Source organism: Ochotona princeps, chromosome 18 (genome assembly GCF_030435755.1).
Source record: "Ochotona princeps isolate mOchPri1 chromosome 18, mOchPri1.hap1, whole genome shotgun sequence".
Classification (NCBI taxonomy): Eukaryota; Metazoa; Chordata; class Mammalia; order Lagomorpha; family Ochotonidae; genus Ochotona; species Ochotona princeps.
Window position 1 is genome coordinate 30,456,110 of NC_080849.1, and position 20,674 is coordinate 30,476,783.

The 20,674-nt window shown below is 38.6% G+C and overlaps 1 protein-coding gene across 25 annotated transcripts in view; it reads right to left on the minus strand.

Moving 5' to 3' along the window:
• Positions 1-20,674, minus strand: part of DTNA (dystrobrevin alpha) — a 217,264-nt gene that overhangs the window by 71,805 nt on the left and 124,785 nt on the right. For all 25 annotated transcript variants that reach the window (XM_058677185.1, XM_058677181.1, XM_058677186.1 and 22 more), the window contains 2 exons: positions 13,891-14,104; positions 1,396-1,481 (listed from right to left, as the gene is read on the minus strand). In XM_058677185.1, the coding sequence (XP_058533168.1) occupies positions 1,396-1,481; positions 13,891-14,104 (300 nt within the window). The remainder of the gene's footprint in view (positions 1-1,395; positions 1,482-13,890; positions 14,105-20,674) is intronic.

Here is a 20,674-nt window from a genome sequence, read left to right on the forward strand (position 1 = left end):
AAGCTAAACTCTCTGAGGATCTGGTTGGGCTGCCCTGAGTCCTGGTCATTTAGTTCTTCTATGGTTCCTGGAAGCCAGGGAAGCTATTTGGTCACCGAAGCTTTGCTGTCCCTTTCACTTATTTGCTGGCCCATGAGAGAACTCTCTCCTGGAACATGTCTGTGGAAATCCCAAAGGAACAATGGGGCTTTTCGTTTGCTTGTTTGTTTCATTTATTTGTTTCTTTTTTTTCCTGTATCTTCCTTCATTCTTCTCTTGGTGGCTTGAGAAGCACGGATAACGTTGGTAGATGGGCAAGGGGGGAGAGAAGTAGGTATTGACAGGTTGTCAGTTATGGAAGGCTGTAGCTTCAGATGTATCTAGCAAAACTCTCAAATAGGGATGGGGAAGGAAGCCAAAGACCACAGAAATGAAGTGATGTTAACAAATTAATACAGCAGGTTAGTCGTATAGCTGGGCTGCGGGCTTCATCTCCTAATTCTATGGCAGCACCCTTTCCAACCCTACATTCCCATCCAGATTCATAATATTTAGAATGAAATGCAGGATTAGGTAGAAATTTTTCTTTACAATAGAAGTGGCACGATTGTAAATGAAAATGCTTGACTCCCTCCCCACCCTTTGTGTGCTGAATCAGAAATTTTGGAGGGCAGACTCAAAATTCTGTTTTAAAAAGCTGTCTGGGTAATTCTCACATAAAGCTTCAGAACCATTGATGTAAGAAAAAATAGGATTAAAATCCCAGTACCAACTTGGCTGTGCGATTTTCTTTGTGTTTGAGCTTCAGCTTTTTAACTGAAAAGATAAACAAAAAAAGCTGCATTGTGGTTTTAGTTAACAAACTTTATTTAGTGACAAAAAAGTACATAAAAGCCCGTAATCACTTAGTGTCTTTCAGCTACCATGTTTTGGTTGGCATCTAGTTAATTCTGTTTGTACTATTTCTTTGTAATTCCTGTATCTGTGCCCTGGCAGTTTTGGAGCCTTTGAAGTCACCCATGATTTGAAAAGCACTGGGTTGAGAAGAATGTTACGATGTACTGGGTTTTAGAATTCTTCCAGGGGATGGCTGACCAGCCTGGTCCTGATGCACTTACAATGATGAACTCACTGACAGCTGACACAGCACAAAGAATATTCATCTCACATTAATATCATAAAGAGTCTTGATGGTACTCAACAGGTTATAAGGAATGATAGTCTATAATCAAAAATGGTTTTTGTTAATATTTTTTCTAATATGTAAAAAAAATTCAATGACAGAATCCAAAGATAAGCCAAGAGTGCATTTCAAACAATTCAGACAGGATGAGGGAAAAGACAAATGGGCAGGAGTATGGGAGAGGACATTTAGTAGGTAGGGGATATGAAGAGACACAACAAATAATAACTTACATCTTAATTTGTCCATGATCTTCCCTCCACACAATGTGGCTAAAGCCATTTTGACAGCAAATACTGAAATTTTACCATGGCCTTCCCTGTTTAATAACAGAAAATACAGATGTCATTTAGAATACTTCTAATAATAAGGCTTGACATTTCCCAAACTGAGGAAATCACAGGACACATAGCTGCATGCATTATGTGAATAAATCCATTTTAGAAAAGTTGTAAATACAGTTCAACCATATTCAAACTACCTATTCAATGTTTCCTTTTTTTTTTTTTTAAAAAAGACATAACAGAGTAATCCAATGTATTCTCTGTATCAGTGTCATTTGTTCAAAACTTGGATTGGAGGATGGGTGTAATGGGATATCAAGTTAATCCTCCACTTCTGGTGCCAACATCCCAAATAAGTGCAATTCATGTCCTGACTGCTCCCCTTCCAATCTAGCTCTTTGCTAATGGCAGCATTGGATGGCTAAAGTCCTGGGGACTCTGTACCCATGTGGGAGACCCAGGAGAAACTCTTGGTTCCTGGCTTGGGGTGGGCTCCACTCTGGTCACGGTGACCATCTGAGAAGTGAACTAGTAGATGGAAGTCTCTCTGTCTCTCCTTGCCTATATATCTGTTTTTCAAATAAAAATGAAAAAATATTTAAAATAAAGCAAAATGAAACTTGGGTTGGATGCCAGAAAACTATATAGGAACTAAATATGGAACCAAATAACAAAAATAGGCTTTTAATTTGGTTCCATAAAATAATTTTGTGCACGATAATTCCAGTTTCTATAACTTATTTAAACAAGGATTTGGAGACATCATTCTTTTTGGTCACAGAATTCCTGAACTTGTAGTTAAGGTAACCATGGGGACTTCCTCAATACATGTAGTTTTTGCTACCATTTTCTACTGCAAGCCAAAGTGTTTTTACATGATATATTTACTTTTATGCTTATAAGCTCAAACAGAATGTATTTTTTGATTGTTTCCATGATACGGTTTTTAGGCATGGGGTTTAGCCCTCCCCATCTTCTTCCTTCTTCTTCATTGTCTCCTCCTACCATTTGCCCCATGCTTTCATAATGGTATAGTCCCCTAGTGCAAGAGTCAAGTTCAACTTTCCCTTTTGAAAAGATTTATTTTTATCAGAAAGGCAACCCTCAACCCCTGCCCCAAAGCAAGGGAGGGTGGCAGTGTCAACACATTTGTCAGAGCAATGCACCAAGGCATATATATATATATATATATATATATATATAGAGAGAGAGAGAGAGAGAGAGAGAGAGAGAGAGAGACAGACAGACAGAGAGCAAGATCTTCTGTCTGCTGGTTTACTCCCCAAGTGGTGGCAAGAGCCGGAGTCGAGCCAAAGTGAAGCCGGGAGCTAGAAGTTTCCTCTGGGTCTCCCACATGGTTGCGGGGTCCCAAGACTTATGGGCCATCCTCTACTGCTTTTCCAGGCCACAAGCAGGGAGCAGAATGGGAAGCAGGGCTACCGGGATGTGAGCTGATGCCCATTTGGGATACCGGTGCATGCAAGATGAGGACTTTTAGCCATTAGGATACCATGCTGGGCCCTCTCCTTAACTTTCAATTGTATATGTAATACATGGCCCACTGAGTAAGCTAGATTATTTTCATATTTGCAATGTGTTTGACTGCACAGTGTAAGATCATTGGTAGCAAAGACGGTTTGTCTGAATCAGGCGAATTCTCATTGCCTAGGACATTGATTGCCACAGACAGTGATCAATATATTTCTTACATTGATAGATATTCATAACAGTGGCCCTACAAGTTTGTTCATTCATCAAGCTTTTCGGTAATTTTAGAGCAAGTAGCTTTCACAAAATTTGAATGATTTTTTTAAAAACTACTATATTTAAAATTATTCTTTGACTTTTAATTTCCCAATGGCATGGGTATCAGCAAGTATGAAACATTTCACTTCAGGAAATAATCAGCTTCTTATGCCAGAATATAGCTCAACTATTGAAAACAGAGATGTCTACAAAGCATGGGAGACTAGGAATTGCCAATGAGAATCCTTAAGATACAGAGGAATTGAGAAGCATTGTAGCTGAGACTGTGACAGTAATACACGCTTCTTTCAATTAATCAGAGGGAGTTTTTTTAAAGATTTATTTTATTTTTATTGGAAAGTTAGATCTACAGAGAGGAGAAGAGACAGACAGGATGATCGTCCGTCTACTGATTCACTCCCTAAGCAGCTGCAATGGCTGGAGCTGTGCCAATCTGAAGCCAGGAATCCGGAGCTTCTTTTGGATCTCCCATGTGAGTGCAGGGTTCCAAGGCCTTGGGCTGTCCTCGACTGCTTTCTCAGGCCACAAACAGGGAGCTGGATTGGAAGCAGGGCTGCTGGGATTAGAACCAGTGCCTATATGGGATCCTGGCATGTGCAAGGTGAGGACTTTAGCTGCTAGGCTTCTGAAACAGGCCCAGAGGGAAAGATTTTAACTCAAGGAGAGGATTGAGTGCAGATGACATTGGAACAGAAAGTTGTCCAAAATAGGGAAATGAAAATAGCTTACAGGTGAATTCTTAAACCTTAGCTTTTAATGGGGAAGATCACAGAGAGATTGTTAGTTCTGCATTGTTCCTAGAAATGGAAAATGAATCACATTTAAAAAAAATCGAACAGTGATTGCTTCAGAGCTACTCAGCCAAACTGACAGAACAAATCTGTATAAATTATCAAGTACAAGGAGGCTGACTGTAAGCTTTGCAGGAGCTCAAGGGTGAAATTAGGCCACTGGAACCTATCGTTATGCAAGCTACTGTGCCATTTGGCCAAGGTGACCCTTGCCATGAAGGAGGATTCAGGGGTCTGCTGGGATTTAGATCAAGGTAAGCACATCCACACTTAATGGGTTCAGAACCTGCTCACCCTCGGCACAGGATACATCTTTAAGGAGTTTAAAGAGATTGATATGACTCACTCTGTAATGAAGAATGGGGCACCAAAACGACAACTGCCACCTTTAATAACCACTTTTAGTAAGAATAATCTCCCATGCAAAGATCGTTACTTAAATAAAATCACCCTGGCATCAGAGTCTTTATTTTCCTGGGAAAAAGAATTGGTGGGGACACTGGAACATGGAGAAGTTGGTATTCTGAAATGAGACATACAAAAGCTGTGCCAACCAGGAATCATCATTAGCTGGGATCAATCTGGTTTTTAGCTAAAACTCAGGAAGCAGAAGTGAGGAAGTGTGGGGAAGGTGGGAAACAGATTGTCCCTCACAGCCTGGGAATGTGGCAACACTAGGATGAACATCAATCAAACAAACAAACAAACAAAAAAACAATTGTAATTCTTTTCTTGCTTCTGTGAAAAGTTATGAAATACCTAGGATTTGATGAGCAGTTTGAACTGGCACCTTCAAAAGTCATAACAAAGTTGCTAGAGAGTGTACCCAGCAGAACCAAAGGCTTTTGGAGTTGGCATGAGACAGATGTCTATCATTTGTCTTGACTTTCTACCCAGGACTGGGATTGTTAAATCATATGGTAGTTCTGTTTTTAGTTTTTGAAGAATCAGAGTACTGTTTCTACAACAACTGTAACTAGTTAGCACTCCCATGTCTTTCCATTTCTTCTCCAAAACTTGTTCTCTTCTTTTTGACAACAGCCCATATTACCACAGTGAGATAATATATCATTGTAGTTTTCATTTGCATTTCCTTCGGTGTGATACTGCATTTTCTATATTTTTCATGGCACATGTTCCTTTGGGAAATGTCTGTTTAGTCCTGCCATTTTATTTTTTTAAAAATTTATTTTATTTTTATTGGAAATTTCGACACACAGAGAGGAAGATCTTCCATCCTCTGATTCACTCATGAAGCTGCTACAATGGCCAGATCTGAGTCTATCTGAAGCCAGGAGCCAGGAGCCAGGAGTCTCTTCCAGGTCTCCCACTTGGGTGCAGGGTCCTAAGGCTTTGGGGTATCCTCTACTAATTTTCTGAGGCTACAAGCAGAGAGCTGGATTGGAAGTGGGGCCACTGGGATTAGAACCAGCTCCCAAATGGGATCCCAGCAAGTGCCATAGAGGACTTTATCTGCTAGGCTACTGCACCCGGTCCAGTCCTGTCATTTTGATTTAATTACTTTTTGTTACTGAATAGAGTTTCTTCTATATTCTGGCAATTAACCTCTTGCCAAATGTATAGTTTCAAATGTTTTCTCCATTAAGTAGACTGTCTTCTCACTCAGTCAACTGCTTACTTTGCTGTATAGGAGCTCAGTAGATGGATAAAAACAGGTTATCTGCTTTTGCTTCGATTCTGGTGCTTTTGGGGTTTGATCCAGAAAATCCTTGACCACTCCAATGTCATGAATTTCTTTCCCTATGGTTTCTTCTAATAGCTTCAGTTTCCATGCTTAAATTTTTATCTTTGTTTTACTTTGAGTTGATTTCTATACACAGAGAGAGTTAGGGTCTAGCCTCACTCTTCTGTATGTAGATATCCAATTTTCCCAGTGCTATTCATCAAAAAGACCATGTTTTTCCAGTGGATGCTCTTAGCACCATTGTCAAACAGCGTTGGTCATAGATGTGCTTATATCTAGTGCTACTGTTTTTGTTTTGTTTCATTGGTCTGTGGGCCTTGTTTTATACCAATATCATGCTACTTAAAGTACCGTAGCTTTGCAATGTATTTTATAGTCAGACAGTATAATGCTCCTTTACTTTGCTCTTTTTGTTCAAGACCAACTTGGCTATTCAGTATCTTTTTGAGCTTATTACAAAGTTTCATAGTACTTTTCCTGTTTTGTATCATTGAGATTTTGATATGAATTATACCAACTCTGCAAATTATTTTAGTATGTACAATACTGATCCTCTCAACCCATGAACACAGATGCTTCTTCCTTTGTGTCCACTTTATTTTTTTTTCCATTAGCGATCTAATTTGCATTGTAGTGGCCTTTTAATTTTTTGGCTGAAATATTCCCAGGTATCCTTGGTATTTTTTTCCCTTGTAGTTACTGGAATTGGGATTGCATTCTTGGATTCCTTTTCAGACTATTCATTATTAGTGTAAAGCAATGCTACTAATTTTTGTACATTGATTTTATTTCTTTAAGTTTTTTGCTAAATTTTTTTTAGTTCTAATAGATTCCAATTGGAGTTCTTGGGAATTTTTGTAGATGAGTTCATATCTTCTTCAAGAAATGACAACTTACTCCCTTCCAAGATGAATGCCTTTTCTTTCTCTTGCTTATTGCTCTAGACTTTCAGTACTATGTTCAACAAACGGGCATTCTATTTCCCTTTACCTTTTGTTTTCTTACTCTGAAAGTATTCAAATTTCCTAGGAAACAGCTGATTGAAAATAGAAGGAAACCACTTACTTTTCAGTTAAAATAAATGCAGAATGACTGTGTAAATAGTTATTTTAAGGCCTCCAATACAACTGTTAAATATACCTTGACAACAGAACACTAGATTGTCTCCCATTGCTTATTCCTATGATGTCATGACACATGAAAAGAACAGAAGGTTAGAGTCGTGATTACAGCTGAAGGACTATATTATTGTAAAACACCGAGGGTAATGAAGAGGGGAGGAGGAGGAGGAAAAGGGAGCAGCCTATCCCTACAAAACTGTATAATGGAAAAAAAAAGAATAAACAATAGTTGTTTCAAAGTGTGATTCATCATAATAGAGAGTGAACAAGTGCTTCAGTCTGGGCTGGGTTTTGTATGATCTTACAAAGAGACTGATTGACTTCTTTTATTAAAATATTTTACTTGGAAGAAAAAAATATGCTTTGGACCGGAAAGGAAGATAATGAATAGATATTGATAGGTTGTTGATGGAAGGCTCAACTAAGAACAGAACGTAGTTTTTCTAACTGCCAAGAGAGCTCAGTATTTGAAATTATAGCATCTCATGAGAAATCCCAAGACCTGAAACTGAGACTTAAATTTTACCTCATGATTTCTTAAAGAAACAGGAGAAATTAGTTCTCTATTTAACAGCTAAAATCAGAAGCTCTTTCCTGATATAGTTTACTAAAACAACAGTGAGCCATTTTTTGTAAGCAGAGGCCTTCATCCACATTTTAGTGGATACATTAACTGAAAGAATAACATCCTCTGCTATGTTTCAACAAGAAGCTTTATCTGTGAATTATTTCATTCACAGGATTGCTGATTTAGATACTCAAATATTTATTGTTTTGTTCCTAATGAAGAAAAAATATTCATTGAAGAATAAGACCTGGCTTCTACCTTCCATTTCTTCATAATCTACTAGACAGAAAGGGTTAAAGCTGGTTAATTTTAATTTAATTAACTCACACAGCTTTGCAAGAGGCCATCTTATCTCACTTCATCTTACGTGTTTATCCCCAGACTTTGCAAGCATTTAGGCCATCTCCAGCTCTCAGCCTGTCTTAAATCAATGAACAGACTAAGGGAGAGACATGTTCTAATTTGTCATTGAAGATCTCTATTGAGAAATATGAAGTGTTTACTAAGTTTCAAGGATTGTCATTATAATCCTTATTATTGCATTGTGCAGTTACATGATGCCCTTGATTCAGAAGTGATTACATAATAGTTGTCCTGGTTTTAGTAGGCCCTGGCAAATCTTGGAGCCTTCCATGATGTTAGCAAATGATCTTAGAAAAGCAGTCCTCCTAGTTCTGGGTCAGATGAATTTGCAGTTCTTCAGAATGGAAAGGGCCAACACTGCTTGGTACGTCCCTTTGTCCTTTAACATTTATGTGCCACTCATCCAACATATAAATCTGGTAGAAGATAAGAGATACAATTATAAAAATTCTTTGGAAAGTGATTTCATTTTAATGACATGTAAGAACCTAGAGCAAAGTATTTTCTGTCAGAACAAAGTTTTAGTTACTAGAGAGGGTTTATAGACATCTTGAATTTAAGATGTACCAATATAAAAAATCATCAAATCGAGTAAACGTTGTTTTAAATAACTAGTTTGAACCATAAAGATGATAAAAATACAAGAATATTTGGTTTTAGGTAACTCTTGTCCCTTCCCTTTGTTTTCACACATAGTTGCAAATATGAACAATACATTTTGCGGCTCACAGAAAAACGGCTGTGTAGTTTGAAGTGCTTCTTGCATTAAATATCAGAATCGTTATTAAAATTCAAAAGGCAGAAGGATTTTGGCAGAGTTCCAGAGTCATTTCAAATCCAACATTTGAAACAGTGTTGTGGTCTCTCTTACAGCACTGGGAACTCAGCAGTGGGAGTGATTGCTCAAATGGCTTACCAAGATGCAATATGTCAAACAAAGAAGAAAACACCAAGATTTTGTATTCTCTGCCTAAGATTATTACACAATGGATTTGTCGTTCTAGATAGCTGTCATAAAGCTGACTTCAATGCTACAAGATAAAACTTGTTAAGTCTAAATATTTCTTTATTTTAGGTATATGCACTCTTTCAAATACATCTAAATGCCACAAACTGGAAAGGTTATGAATGTGAACAAAACAAATCATATCTTGTACTACGTGAGAAGAATCTGGGAGAGAAAAAGCATACATTAATTCTCATTTCAAAAAATGAAACACAAATCATGTATCAAGTTTCTTCTTGAAATGGATTTTTTTCCCCACTTATCTCATCTAGTATGAAGCTGTGTGAAATACAATATTATTTCAACTGTCCATATCTCAGTTTCACCATCTTCTCATCTTACAACATTAAAACTGGTGCCAAATAACAATACTGCTGGCTTGCTGAGTACTTTTCTTTTTAAAAGGCGTATTTATTTTTATTGGAAAGGCAGATATGCAGAGAGAGGGAGAGACAGAAAGATCTTCCACATGTTGATTCACTCCCTTAGCACCACAAGGGTCAGAGCTAAGCTGATCTGAAGCCAGGACGCAGGAACTTCTTCTGGGTTTTCCACATGGGTGCAGGGTCCCAAGAACTTGGGCCATCCTCTGCTGCTTTCCCAGGCCACAAGCAGGGAGCTGGATGGGAAGTGGGGCAGCTGGGACATGAACTGGTGCTCACATGGGTGCGGCAGATGTAAGGCGAGGACTTTAGCCACTAGGTTATCCTGCTGAGCCCTTACTGAATATTTCTTAGCTATTATTACAATTAGTATTATCATTACAGAATCAGTATTATGAGCGTAGCATGACCTCTGAAACTAAGATTTATTATTGTACTACTATGATTTTTGAGTGCCTGAATGTATATAAAAATGGTGTTTACTAAAAAGAAGATGACTATCACATCATGTACTTTATGAGGGATTGTCCTAAGAAGGAAAATACTACTGGGTTAAAATGAGAGTCCTGGGCCCGGCGGCGTGGCCTAGCGGCTAAAGTCCTCGCCTTGAAAGCCCCGGGATCCCATGTGGGCGCCGGTTCTAATCCCAGCAGCTCCCCTTCCCATCCAGCTCCCTGCTTGTGGCCTGGGAAAGCAGTCGAGGACGGCCCAATGGATTGGGACCCTGCACCCTTGTGGGAGACCTGGAAGAGGTTCCAGGTTCCCGGCTTCGGATTGGCGCACACCGGCCGTTGTGGCTCACTTGGGGAGTGAATCATCGGAAGGAAGATCTTCCTCTCTGTCTCTCCTCTTCTTTGTGTATCTGACTTTCCAATAAAAATAAATAAATCTTTAAAAAAATAAATGAGAGTCAGTCTACAGTTGTTGCTGTTTCCCTGGGAGGTAGGAAGAAAGCAACTGAAGTATATTGAAATTTTATTGACAAGCAGATCACCCACATTAGTATATATTAGATATATTAGATATATTAGATCTGAGTCTAGATGAGCTGGACTTGGTCTTGGTTTTACTCTGAAGAACAGGCACGACTTATACCAGAAAAAGAATAAAAGGACATTAGGATGACATGCACTAAGAAAAGATCAACCTCTAATCTTCATCCATGGATTTATTCTCAGGCTCAGTATGGCCTCAGAGGACATTCATTCGAAGACATTGTCCCTAACGTGACTTGGGGAGAATCACCATTCACACCAAGGGCAGGCTGATCTGGGGGATATACAGGAGAGAGAGCAGAGGAAGCTCAGACTATTTCTAACATTTGTTCATTTTCCATCCCTCCTCAGTTTTGCTCTCTTCTTCTAATTTCCTTTTTCCTACCCTCCCTAAGCATATTTATCCATTTCCCTGGAGATCTGAGGAAAACGGACTTCTTGGAAAGCTTCCTGGAAGCTTGGAAAGAATCTGTTAAAAAAAATCACTACCTGGGCCACCTCCCTGTTGGGAATTCAGCTAGTTTTAGGAGGAAAGTCAGGAAGAATAAAAAATACTCCAGAGTGAAGGAGCTTTCTCCTCAGTGGTAGAATGTCAGGATGGATGCAGGTCACTGGCATCAAGCGTTACCTCTTAACACTGTCCAGATCATCCTCTACATGTAGTTGTGGCCCATGACTTCTAAGAGGCTGACTTGATCAAAGAGCAGGAAAACCTTGCAAACAAACAATTGATTATGATGTGCAGTGAGAACCCTTGTGAACTGTGAATCATATTTTCTCGGGGATAGAGTGTAGAGGAGTGCTATTCTCTTGGAACTGTCATTGTAGGATACTGAGTCTGGTTCCCAGGAATACATCCACATATAGTGAGCTTTGATCTTCATTGCAAGTTAATAGTCATTTTTTGTTGTTTTTCTTTTCCAAGTCCAAATGGTGGGATCTAGTGAATTGTAAGTCACGTACACAAAGCAAAAACCAAACCAAAACAAAACCAAAACACCAGAAAACCAAATCCAACCCAACTAAAGAAACCAAAAAGAAAAAAAAACAAACTAAATTTTGAACATGTATGCTTATTCTTCATATTCTTCATGAGCTACACTGCATTTCCTTTTTTAAAAATAACATCATTAGACTCCAGATCCCTAAGGCAGTCTGGATTTTAAAAATATTTGTTTTCGTTTATTTGAAAGGTAGAGTGATGGTGGTGGGGGAGGCAGAGATACCTGTAAGTAATTGATTTACTCCCCAGATTCCCATAATAACAGGTGCTGGGCCAAGCCAAACCTAAAGCTAAGAACTCCAAGTCTCCTATTTGGGTAGCAGGGACTCATAGCATAGGCCATCATCTGTTGCCTCCCAGGTACACGAACAGGAAGCTGTATTAGAAGCAAAGCTACGTAGAGGCAAGACTCCGTTCCAGGTGCACTGATTTGGATACAAATCCAACTGGTGATTTAAACTACTATGCCAAAACACCTGCTTCCCCTGTTTTTTTTTTTTTTTAACATTTCTCCCAATTAATTTCTCCATCTGAAATATGGCAAGTAGGACATAAATCCTATGAATGTTTCAGTGATTCTCTAACAGCACAGATGACCTTTGCTTTACTACTATCAGGCTCATTTACTCCGCCAAAACACTGCAGTCTCTGAAGCACGTGGGCTTCCTCGTGAGATACGTGTCAGAAAGTGATATCAGAGTTCCACACTGGGACTCTGGGAGCTTACTGCTATAAGAAATAGAGTTGAACATTCATTTTACTCTAAAGTTTTTCTTATGATACTCACTTCCAAGCTACATCTCCAGTTAGTTGTACTTCCTGATGGCTTACATTCCACATTTAAAATTCCAAAAGCCAGATGGATATTTCTGGTATCAGAACTGCCTATAATTACTCGTTACAACAAAGGAGAGAAGAGAAAATATCTAGAGACTAGGGTTTGTGTGTATAAAGGTACCACAATGAAGTTACTGGAAGTATACATTAAGTACCTTCTGTTCTATTAGAGAAGGGACAATATAAACATTTTTTCTGAACGTTTTCATGAATGACTTGTTACTTTGGGCAAGACTTAAGTTTAGCACTCATTGTTCTCAAGATGATTCAGCTATCTCATCATTAGAGAACATAGCTCTATTTTAAAAAATAATCTAACCAATATTTCTAATGAAATTGAAAAATCTAACTCTACTAGTTTAAGTTCCTTTTTTTCACAGAACATTGACTTCTCTGTCAATTTGACCTGTTTTTATATTTAGGAACCATGTGAAAATTATTCCTTTGTTCTGACTTCTTATGAATTCTCTAGCAATACTTCAGGGTTTGACTGAAAATTCTGTCTGTTTTTGGATTTTTCCATTGTTATAACAAAGAAGTCCCCTGCAGTCTTTAGCTTTAAGTCACAAATCTGTGATATTCCTGTAGAGGGGCCAATATGGAAATGCTGTTAGAAAAATTCTACAGCCTGATTCCATTCTGCCGCCTGTCATGTGGAAAATCAGTTTCTCAACCTGTCTGATCACCAGTTGCCATAGCAATTGGGCCAGAGCAGTATACTTAGTTCTGAAGTTCACATACACAAAGCAAGGAATGTGCCAAGTTGGACTGTTCAATTTAGAGTTACTTCAATTTGAAAACTTCTTAAAGGATGAACACAGTAGCCTCATCAATGAATGCTGGTAAAACCATGCAGGAACAATTGCTTTACCACTCTCGCTTGCAGAGTGACATCTTCTGAATTTTGTTGAGTAATAAAAATGGCATTAATCTGGCTGGAACATCTCTACCACCTGGGAAATAATCTCAAGTACTGGCCAAAGATGCTAAGCAAACTCTCTGGGAGTCATAACATGTGATTGCTGAAAGATCATATTAGTAATTTCCTTTTTTAATATTCAAAACAAGTGTGAAAATTGAGGTAGCGATGCTATTTCCTGATTAGAGGCCCCTGGCAGAAGTCCTCTTGAAATTTTAGTCTAAGATTATCACTTAGGGAGGCTGTTACACTCCAGGAAATACCTTGGAAAGGAAAGCTTAGCTGAATAGCTAAGTCCCTGTTCAGCTGTTAGCATGCTGGGAGACACAGGACAAGGGACCATCTGTATGTGCGCTAGGAGACACAGGACAAGGGACCATCTGTATGTGCTTCAGTTCCTTCAGTTGTAAAAGGAAAGATTTGGGTGAATAGTCTTTATGACTTAGCCTTCTCTGATTTCTTGAGGAGAAATTATGCAATAGTATGGCTAAGTTTCAACTGTGATATGTGGACAGCATCACATTATTTTACTGTGGCCCGTAACTGACCAGTCCACTTAATCCAAGTCATGGTTACTTTGACAAGACTTAATTAGGAAACCCTTTTCAGTTTCTTCCCTGCTATGATGTCTTGAGCAATTTTCAAGGAAGAGTTAAAAACACTCTCCCGCCTTCGCACTTCATTAAGTTGCTCCTCAGGTGCGCCATCAGCTGACCTTATATGTCCATGTCTTCTGGAGAACATGCAATGAGTTAAATGTCAGCGCATAAAAGCTAATTGTCCTTGAATTCCTATGACACTATTTTACTCTCTACTATTGTCTACAGTATTTCAAACTTGTAGTCAATACACAGATTTCGATGGCACGAGTAGCTCACGAACAAAAGATACAGTTATTCTAGAGCATTATTTGAGAGAGACCAGGAAGTACAGGAGAAACTAGAAACACGACAGACAGAGAGTAATGATATTCAATGGAAGCTTACGGATCAAAAGCTGCAAGCAGGAAGTTAAGCAGGAGACTGATGGACTGCTCCACGTGGATTTGGTGAGTGGTTGGCATCCGTTTGTTGAGCTGGTAGAAGATGGTGGAGAGTACAGCCTCCAAGCGGGCCACATTGAGTTCTGTGTTTGGGTCCAGGTTGTTCAAGGCATTTTCCCGCAGAGCTTCTATCACATTCCAAATGTCTACCAGGTGCACTACAATCAAAGAAAAGGTGACATATCAGTGCACAGGAAGGCAGATGCAATACTTGACTGTTTTCTCTGAATTCCTCATTTGCATTCAGCTATTATGGTGTTGACACAGTTATATATATACGCAGCACAAGATCGCTAAGACTTTAAGTACAGCATATAATAACAAGAACATGATTTCCTGAATACAACAGTAGATGGTTAGTTCTATCTTCACAATGGCCCTTGAAATATAGGTGCAATATTCATGTTGAAGAATAAAACTGAAGATCAAGGAAATTTACTAATTTACTAATACAAGGCCAGTTAATGACAAAACTGGCATTTAAATCAAAGTGCATCTGGCTTAAAAGCATTTCCTCACTACGCATGCTGCCCTTTCAAAAGTAAAAGATTAACATTTAAATTCTAGTGTTCAAAAGAATATCAACACTGCATTTGACTATGTAAAATGTTTTCACTTGTTTTTCTATTGTTGTTAAGAGAATGTAGTTTGAGGAAAAAAAAGAAAGTTACAGTAAGAAAGGATACAAGGAAAAAAGGAAAAGTTGTCTATATGATTTAGCAGCAGAGCTTAGTCACAGATAACTATCTGGTAAAGAAGAAGCAGTTTCTTGACTATGCTGTTAACTAGTTAAGTTATATACGGTTACTTTCCCAAAGATAGTCAGGCTGTCCATTTCTATTTTCTTCCATGTTTATTCTGAGGTTCTAATGACATCCCAGAAGCCACGACCACAACTGAAGAGCAGGTTCTTCCTTCCTTCCAGTTTCCCGGTGCTCTCTCTGGATTACAGCCATAGTCACTGCCCAGGCGACATGAATCTGTTTTCTAGAATGCCAAATTACCATCATCCTAGAATATGCACTTTACTTTGGGAGGGTAGCTGTATTCTTTTAGTGATAATTTAGTAACTTTTCTTAGTTAGCTTGAGATTCATCTATGTTATTAGACATAAGGTCATAATTTTTATTATTCCAAGCATTTGGAAATGATTCATAAAATCATTAAAAAATAAAGTTAATAGCTGTGTTCCCACACATTGAAAGTCTCATTGTTTTGAAAAGTAAAGTACTAATTACAGGAGTTGCTAGGCACAAAATGGGGTCATGATGCGGTCATCAAGAGAACCAGCTAATGCTGGAGAATCTCTGTGGTCACGCGAAGGGTTTGGGCTTTTAAGCAGAGTGTGAAGACAGGGGTTTTAAGCAACACAGGGACAAAATCAGGACTGTAGTCTCAAATTATACCTAGGTGATTCAGAAGCACATATCCCACAGTGGAGTACTTTTGTCTGATGCCCCACTATGGCTCCTATTCAAGCTTCCTGCTAATACAGCTTGAAGGAGGCAGCAGTGATGGGTTCCTGATCAGGTTCTTGTTACTCACAAGGGACACCAGCATTAAGCTCCTGGCTTTGGCTCCAATTAGTTCTGGCCACTGTGGGTATTTAGGGAGTGAATTAGCAAATGGGTATAGTGTTTTTCAAATGCATAATTTGAAAATTTTACAGAGAATAATTTCTAAGTTTAAGAGAAGAAAGGAATGGAGATAGACAGTATGCAAGAGAAAATATCTGGAACTTACTGTATTCCAAGTAAGAAATGGTGCTATTTCTTTTCCTTTTTTTTGCATAGGATCATGGTAGTATGCAGAGAAAGCCTACCATCATGCATATTATACCAGTTATTTTCCAGTGGAGGAACAGTGAAAAGAATACAGACTTAGTGAAAACAAACATTGAGGTTTCACTGTGTCTTGGCTAATAAATGAAAGACTGTCTGCATTCATATTTTTAGAAAGAAGGTGGCCAATGCCATCCAGAGGGAGTTGTAAGTTGAAAAGGAAAATACATTCACAAGTGCTGACTCCAGGGCTTGGCACATAACAGGTGATCAACAAATGATGCTATCAATATTGAAATAATTAAGCACCCTCTGATCTAAAGCCATGCTAGGCTATTATTATTATTATTGATTCCTAAGATCTATGGACAGCGCTAAGTTTTAGACCAGTCTCTCAAATTGAATCTACTAACCAACACATAATTGGTATCATATATTGTAGAGGTGAAATAAAGGAGGCATACATTACATTGCAGCCATAAAACAGACACTTTCTCAGAGTGTCTCCTGAGTTTTTTTTTAACCATAAAGTATCATTAGAAACATGGTGATTTCTTGGTAACTAGCTAATTGGTAACTTTCTGGGAGGTGGAATCACAGTGCGGAAGAGCACAGCACCCTGGTCGGGCATGAGCTCCAACTGACTTCTCCTGCTGGCTATCTAAATGACCTCGGGCGTTCACGTAACCTTCTTATGTGTCAGTTTCATGATATTCAAAATAGGAAAATTAATAGTCAATTACAGAATCATTTTAGGAGTCAAATTAAATAATCCATGAGAAGCACTTTACACTCGATGTGGTGACTAAGTATTTATTGTTACTTATTATTCCTATTTGAGAAGCTTCAGTATCATAAGCCTTTTGCTTTTTGAAATAGAAACTGAGAAGTGTGAAGTTGAAAATCATTAGGAAGCTGCATAATAAGTGTATTTAAAAATCTGATGGTTGTATAAATGTTGTTTATTATAGCATATGAAATCATTTTAAGAAAATGAACGTTTTTTTCAGCTTGTGCAATAATGACTACTTACCACGAGATGGCACTATGCATACTTTACTAAATAACTTACAAGCTTAATTGCCCACACAGCACACTTTTAGGTAAGAAGTGAGGGTTTCCTCACCTATATAACCACATACACTATATATCAATATACTAGGTAAAGGTATAGTTTTGTAATGAAATCTGCTAATTGATATCCATATAAAGAATAAACATGCTCAAAGCAATGTGTTTCATTTTTCAAAGCAACAAAATCAGTGTTGATGTCAACTATTAATTATTAACATCTAAGAGCTTATCTTTACAAATTAATAGAGATACATATAAAGCTTCAGTAGGTCTCCATGACTCCAGGAAATCTCAGGGGGAAAGGTTAGCTCAGGGTGTAGGGGAGGGATGTTGCAGGTAGATGCTCATGGCAATTTTTAAGATGTATTTGTTGGCTGGCAGAAGAGAGTGAAGAAATTCTTTCTCTAACTTCTCCTGTGAAGTTAGGATGCCCTTCGAACAACAATGACGATGACGACAACGATGACAAAAAGAACATCCTTAGAGCAAGAAGTTGAACACACAAGTAAGTTCTACTTTCTTCCTAGAAAAACGTTGCCAAAAGGAAGTTTCCTTCAGTATTTTAAGCATCAAGCAGATCACAAATTTTAGAAGGGCTGTTAAGGTGTGTCACATAAGAGCCAGGCTCCACACGGCGGGCTGTGATTAGCTGGGGGAACTGAACCTGTGTGTCAGGAACAACTCCAGGTCCTTATCCAACACACCAGCCTAAGCCATGCACTTGACCTTCACACTTAACCATCCATTTCAGACGCTTAAACCTTCCTTAGTGAATAACTATTTTTTCCTCCCTCACTGTTTCCAGTTCTAGAATGATAGTGAGTGAGACCGACATGTCCCTGTCTGGCAGAACTTACAGGTGACAGGAGGAGATATTAGATCATTTCAGAGACAATGCAATAACTGTCTATTTTCTCATTTTCTTTTTTTTTAATATTTAATTGACAAACACTGTAATATAGTCAAGGTGTACAACATGCGGGCTTGATATTTATGGTGTTTTAACACATGTACACCTATATTTATTTTACACAGAAAAAAAACTGGCTTAGAGGTAGTGTTGGCTTGCATTCAGGTGCTGAAACATTTGTTTACAAGAATGACATCATACTCATCTCTGTTATCTTAAACACATTCTGAGAAACAACAAAAATTAACAAATAATAAATGGTAAAGCACTAGATCAAGCTGAGGTATTATTCTTGTTTTTGAGGGAAAACAGCCACTAAAATTTATCACTCCATGCAGGCAGATCTATAAGCTACTCCTCAAATTCTTGCAGTTCTTTACTTCGCCAGTTTTAAATATATTAAACCCTTAATTTAGGCTTTCTTATATAACTCAAGGTTTGTTTTTCGTGTGACAGATGGACTGATGTCATAAATCCACAAGAGATTGTGTCATAGTCATTAGCATTTTAATAAGATAATTTCGGGTAGGTACCTATTTTTGAAATTCAGAGAGAATCAGTAAATGAGAAAAAAACAGTACTTTAATTCATCATTACTTAACATGCATCTATTGCACAAAAGGATAATAATATATGGTTAAAGACAGCCAAATGCTTACAGGTGCAGAATTGGAAAAAGGAGCAAGAAATGGTTTCAAAAGAAATGAAACAATCAGTAATTTTAAAGGTTATACAGTGAGTTATGGCTGCTTTTATTGGCTATGTTTTTTAAAAAAATGAAAGCTTTATTATAAAAGCTCTTGAAATTTCCCTGGCCAGAGACCCATTCAGAAGTTCAGTGCAAGACATGATGTTGTGGAAATAGCTTAGAAACAGAAAGAAGTGCTACAGGTGCCCAAGAGCAGGGCTGGGGTGTGAGCTGAGAGGCTGTGGAAGGTCTGCAGCAGGAGCTAAGGTCCCGGGTGATTCCCAAAGCCCAGCCGGATGTGCATGAGGAGGCAGCATGCTCCAGGAAGAAGAGGGCCTAGCAACTGAAGACCTAGAGCATGGACAAAGATGGTATGTTCAGATTTTGTATTGACCTTGACTGGGCCACAGGAAAGGAAAGCTCACAACTGAGTGACTTATTGGCCGTTATGCAACACTTCAATGTATTTTTGATGGTGCACTTCCTTCTTCATCAATTTCTTTATTTTTAAAAATATGGAACACTTACACCTTATCAAATTTAATCTTAATTTCATTTGCAAACTAGCATGTGAGCCAGTTCAGACACAAAATCAGAGCCTGGCCGTGAAAAGCAGGCATGTTTGCTCTAGCAGTGAGTGGGGATAAGGAGTTCAGCAGGGGATTCTGATAGACAATGAAGTTTGAGAACCACTGCTATGTGGCACAACTGAAATGATACAATTAGACAAGAGTCAGAAAGAAGGGCAGATGCTCTTTGCATTCAGAGGAATGTATTTCGCAGAAATCACAAAAATCCTGGGAACACTGTGGTCACAAAAAACAGGTGCAAATAAAAATGATTCACTTCTTGGACCTGGCAGCCAGCGGCTACACTCCCCCACCTTGCACGCGCCAGGATCCCATATAGGTGCTGGTTTTAGTCCTGGTGACCCTGCTTCCCATCCAGGTCTCTGCTTGTGGCCTGGGAAAGCAGTTGAGGACAGCCCAAGGCGTTGGGACCCTGCACCTACATGGGAGCCCAAGATGAAGCTCCGGGATCCTGGCTTCAGATTGGCTCAGCTCCAGCTGTTGCGGTGGCTTGGGGAGTGAATCAATGGATGGAAGATCTTCCTCTCTGTCTCTGCTCCTCTCTTGTATATCTGACTTCCCAATAAAAATAAAATAAACCTTAAAAAAATGATTCACTTCTTTATGTACCCATTTACAGGCCTCTTCTTGCTAGTGTTTAAAATTCTATTACAGAGGAAGAATTGAGTTAAATGGTCAACACCTGCATTTTGATTAGATTACTTTGATGAGATTGGTTGTCACTCAACATTGGGCAAACATTGCTTTCATAAAGAAAATTATTAGGAAAAGCACAATTTCATTACATTTGTTTTCCAATATTTACTGTGAATTATATCTTTATAGAATGTGAATCCAAACCTTGCAGGGTTTTGTACACTCCTAAGCCCCTTCCTGACTCCCAAAGTGTACTTTTATTAAGCACTGCTCTCTCGCTGAAGGTCTTTAGAAAGAAGCATCATATCTTAGAAAGATAGTATTTCAGTTTCACTTCAATTTCCTGGTAAAGATGATATAATAAAGTTTCATGAAAAGGTCTACAGCACATTTTGGTGTAAAATCAACGTGAATATCATGCAAGTCGTCAAAGGCTCTGGCAATGCATCCGATGCCTGTGAGGAAAGGTATTCAGTAACCTTCTAATTGTGTTTGTAGAACAACATCATTATTCAATATGAAGTATAATAATTGTTGGGTCATTAGCTGTCACATCACAAATTAAATTTTACTAAATTCAATTGAGCAAGCACTTATCAAGCTTATTATTTTTGAAGTATTGTTCCAAGGATTGTAAAAACAGTAAGACAAGGGAAATGAAGAGTCAGAACTCTAGCTGCTTCCTCTTTGCACGGTTAGCAGGATTCAGAATATATTTAATAACTATAGAAGCTTGAGTATCTAGTGTCTTTTCTATGAGCAGTCATTTTATACACGGCTTTAGACTTCACTGAATAATTAAAAACATTGTTTAAAATGTACTCACTCGAGAGAAAGAGAAGGATATATAGACAGAGTGTACAAGATACACTCCCCTGCCACACATATGCACACACACATGCACAAACCCACACCCCCCCACCACTCCCCTCCACACACCCACACATACCCACCTCCCACCCTTCCCCACACCCACACCTGCTATTCACTAATTCATTCCTCCAATGCCCACAGTAACAGGATTGCAACAGGACTGAAGTCGGGAGCTT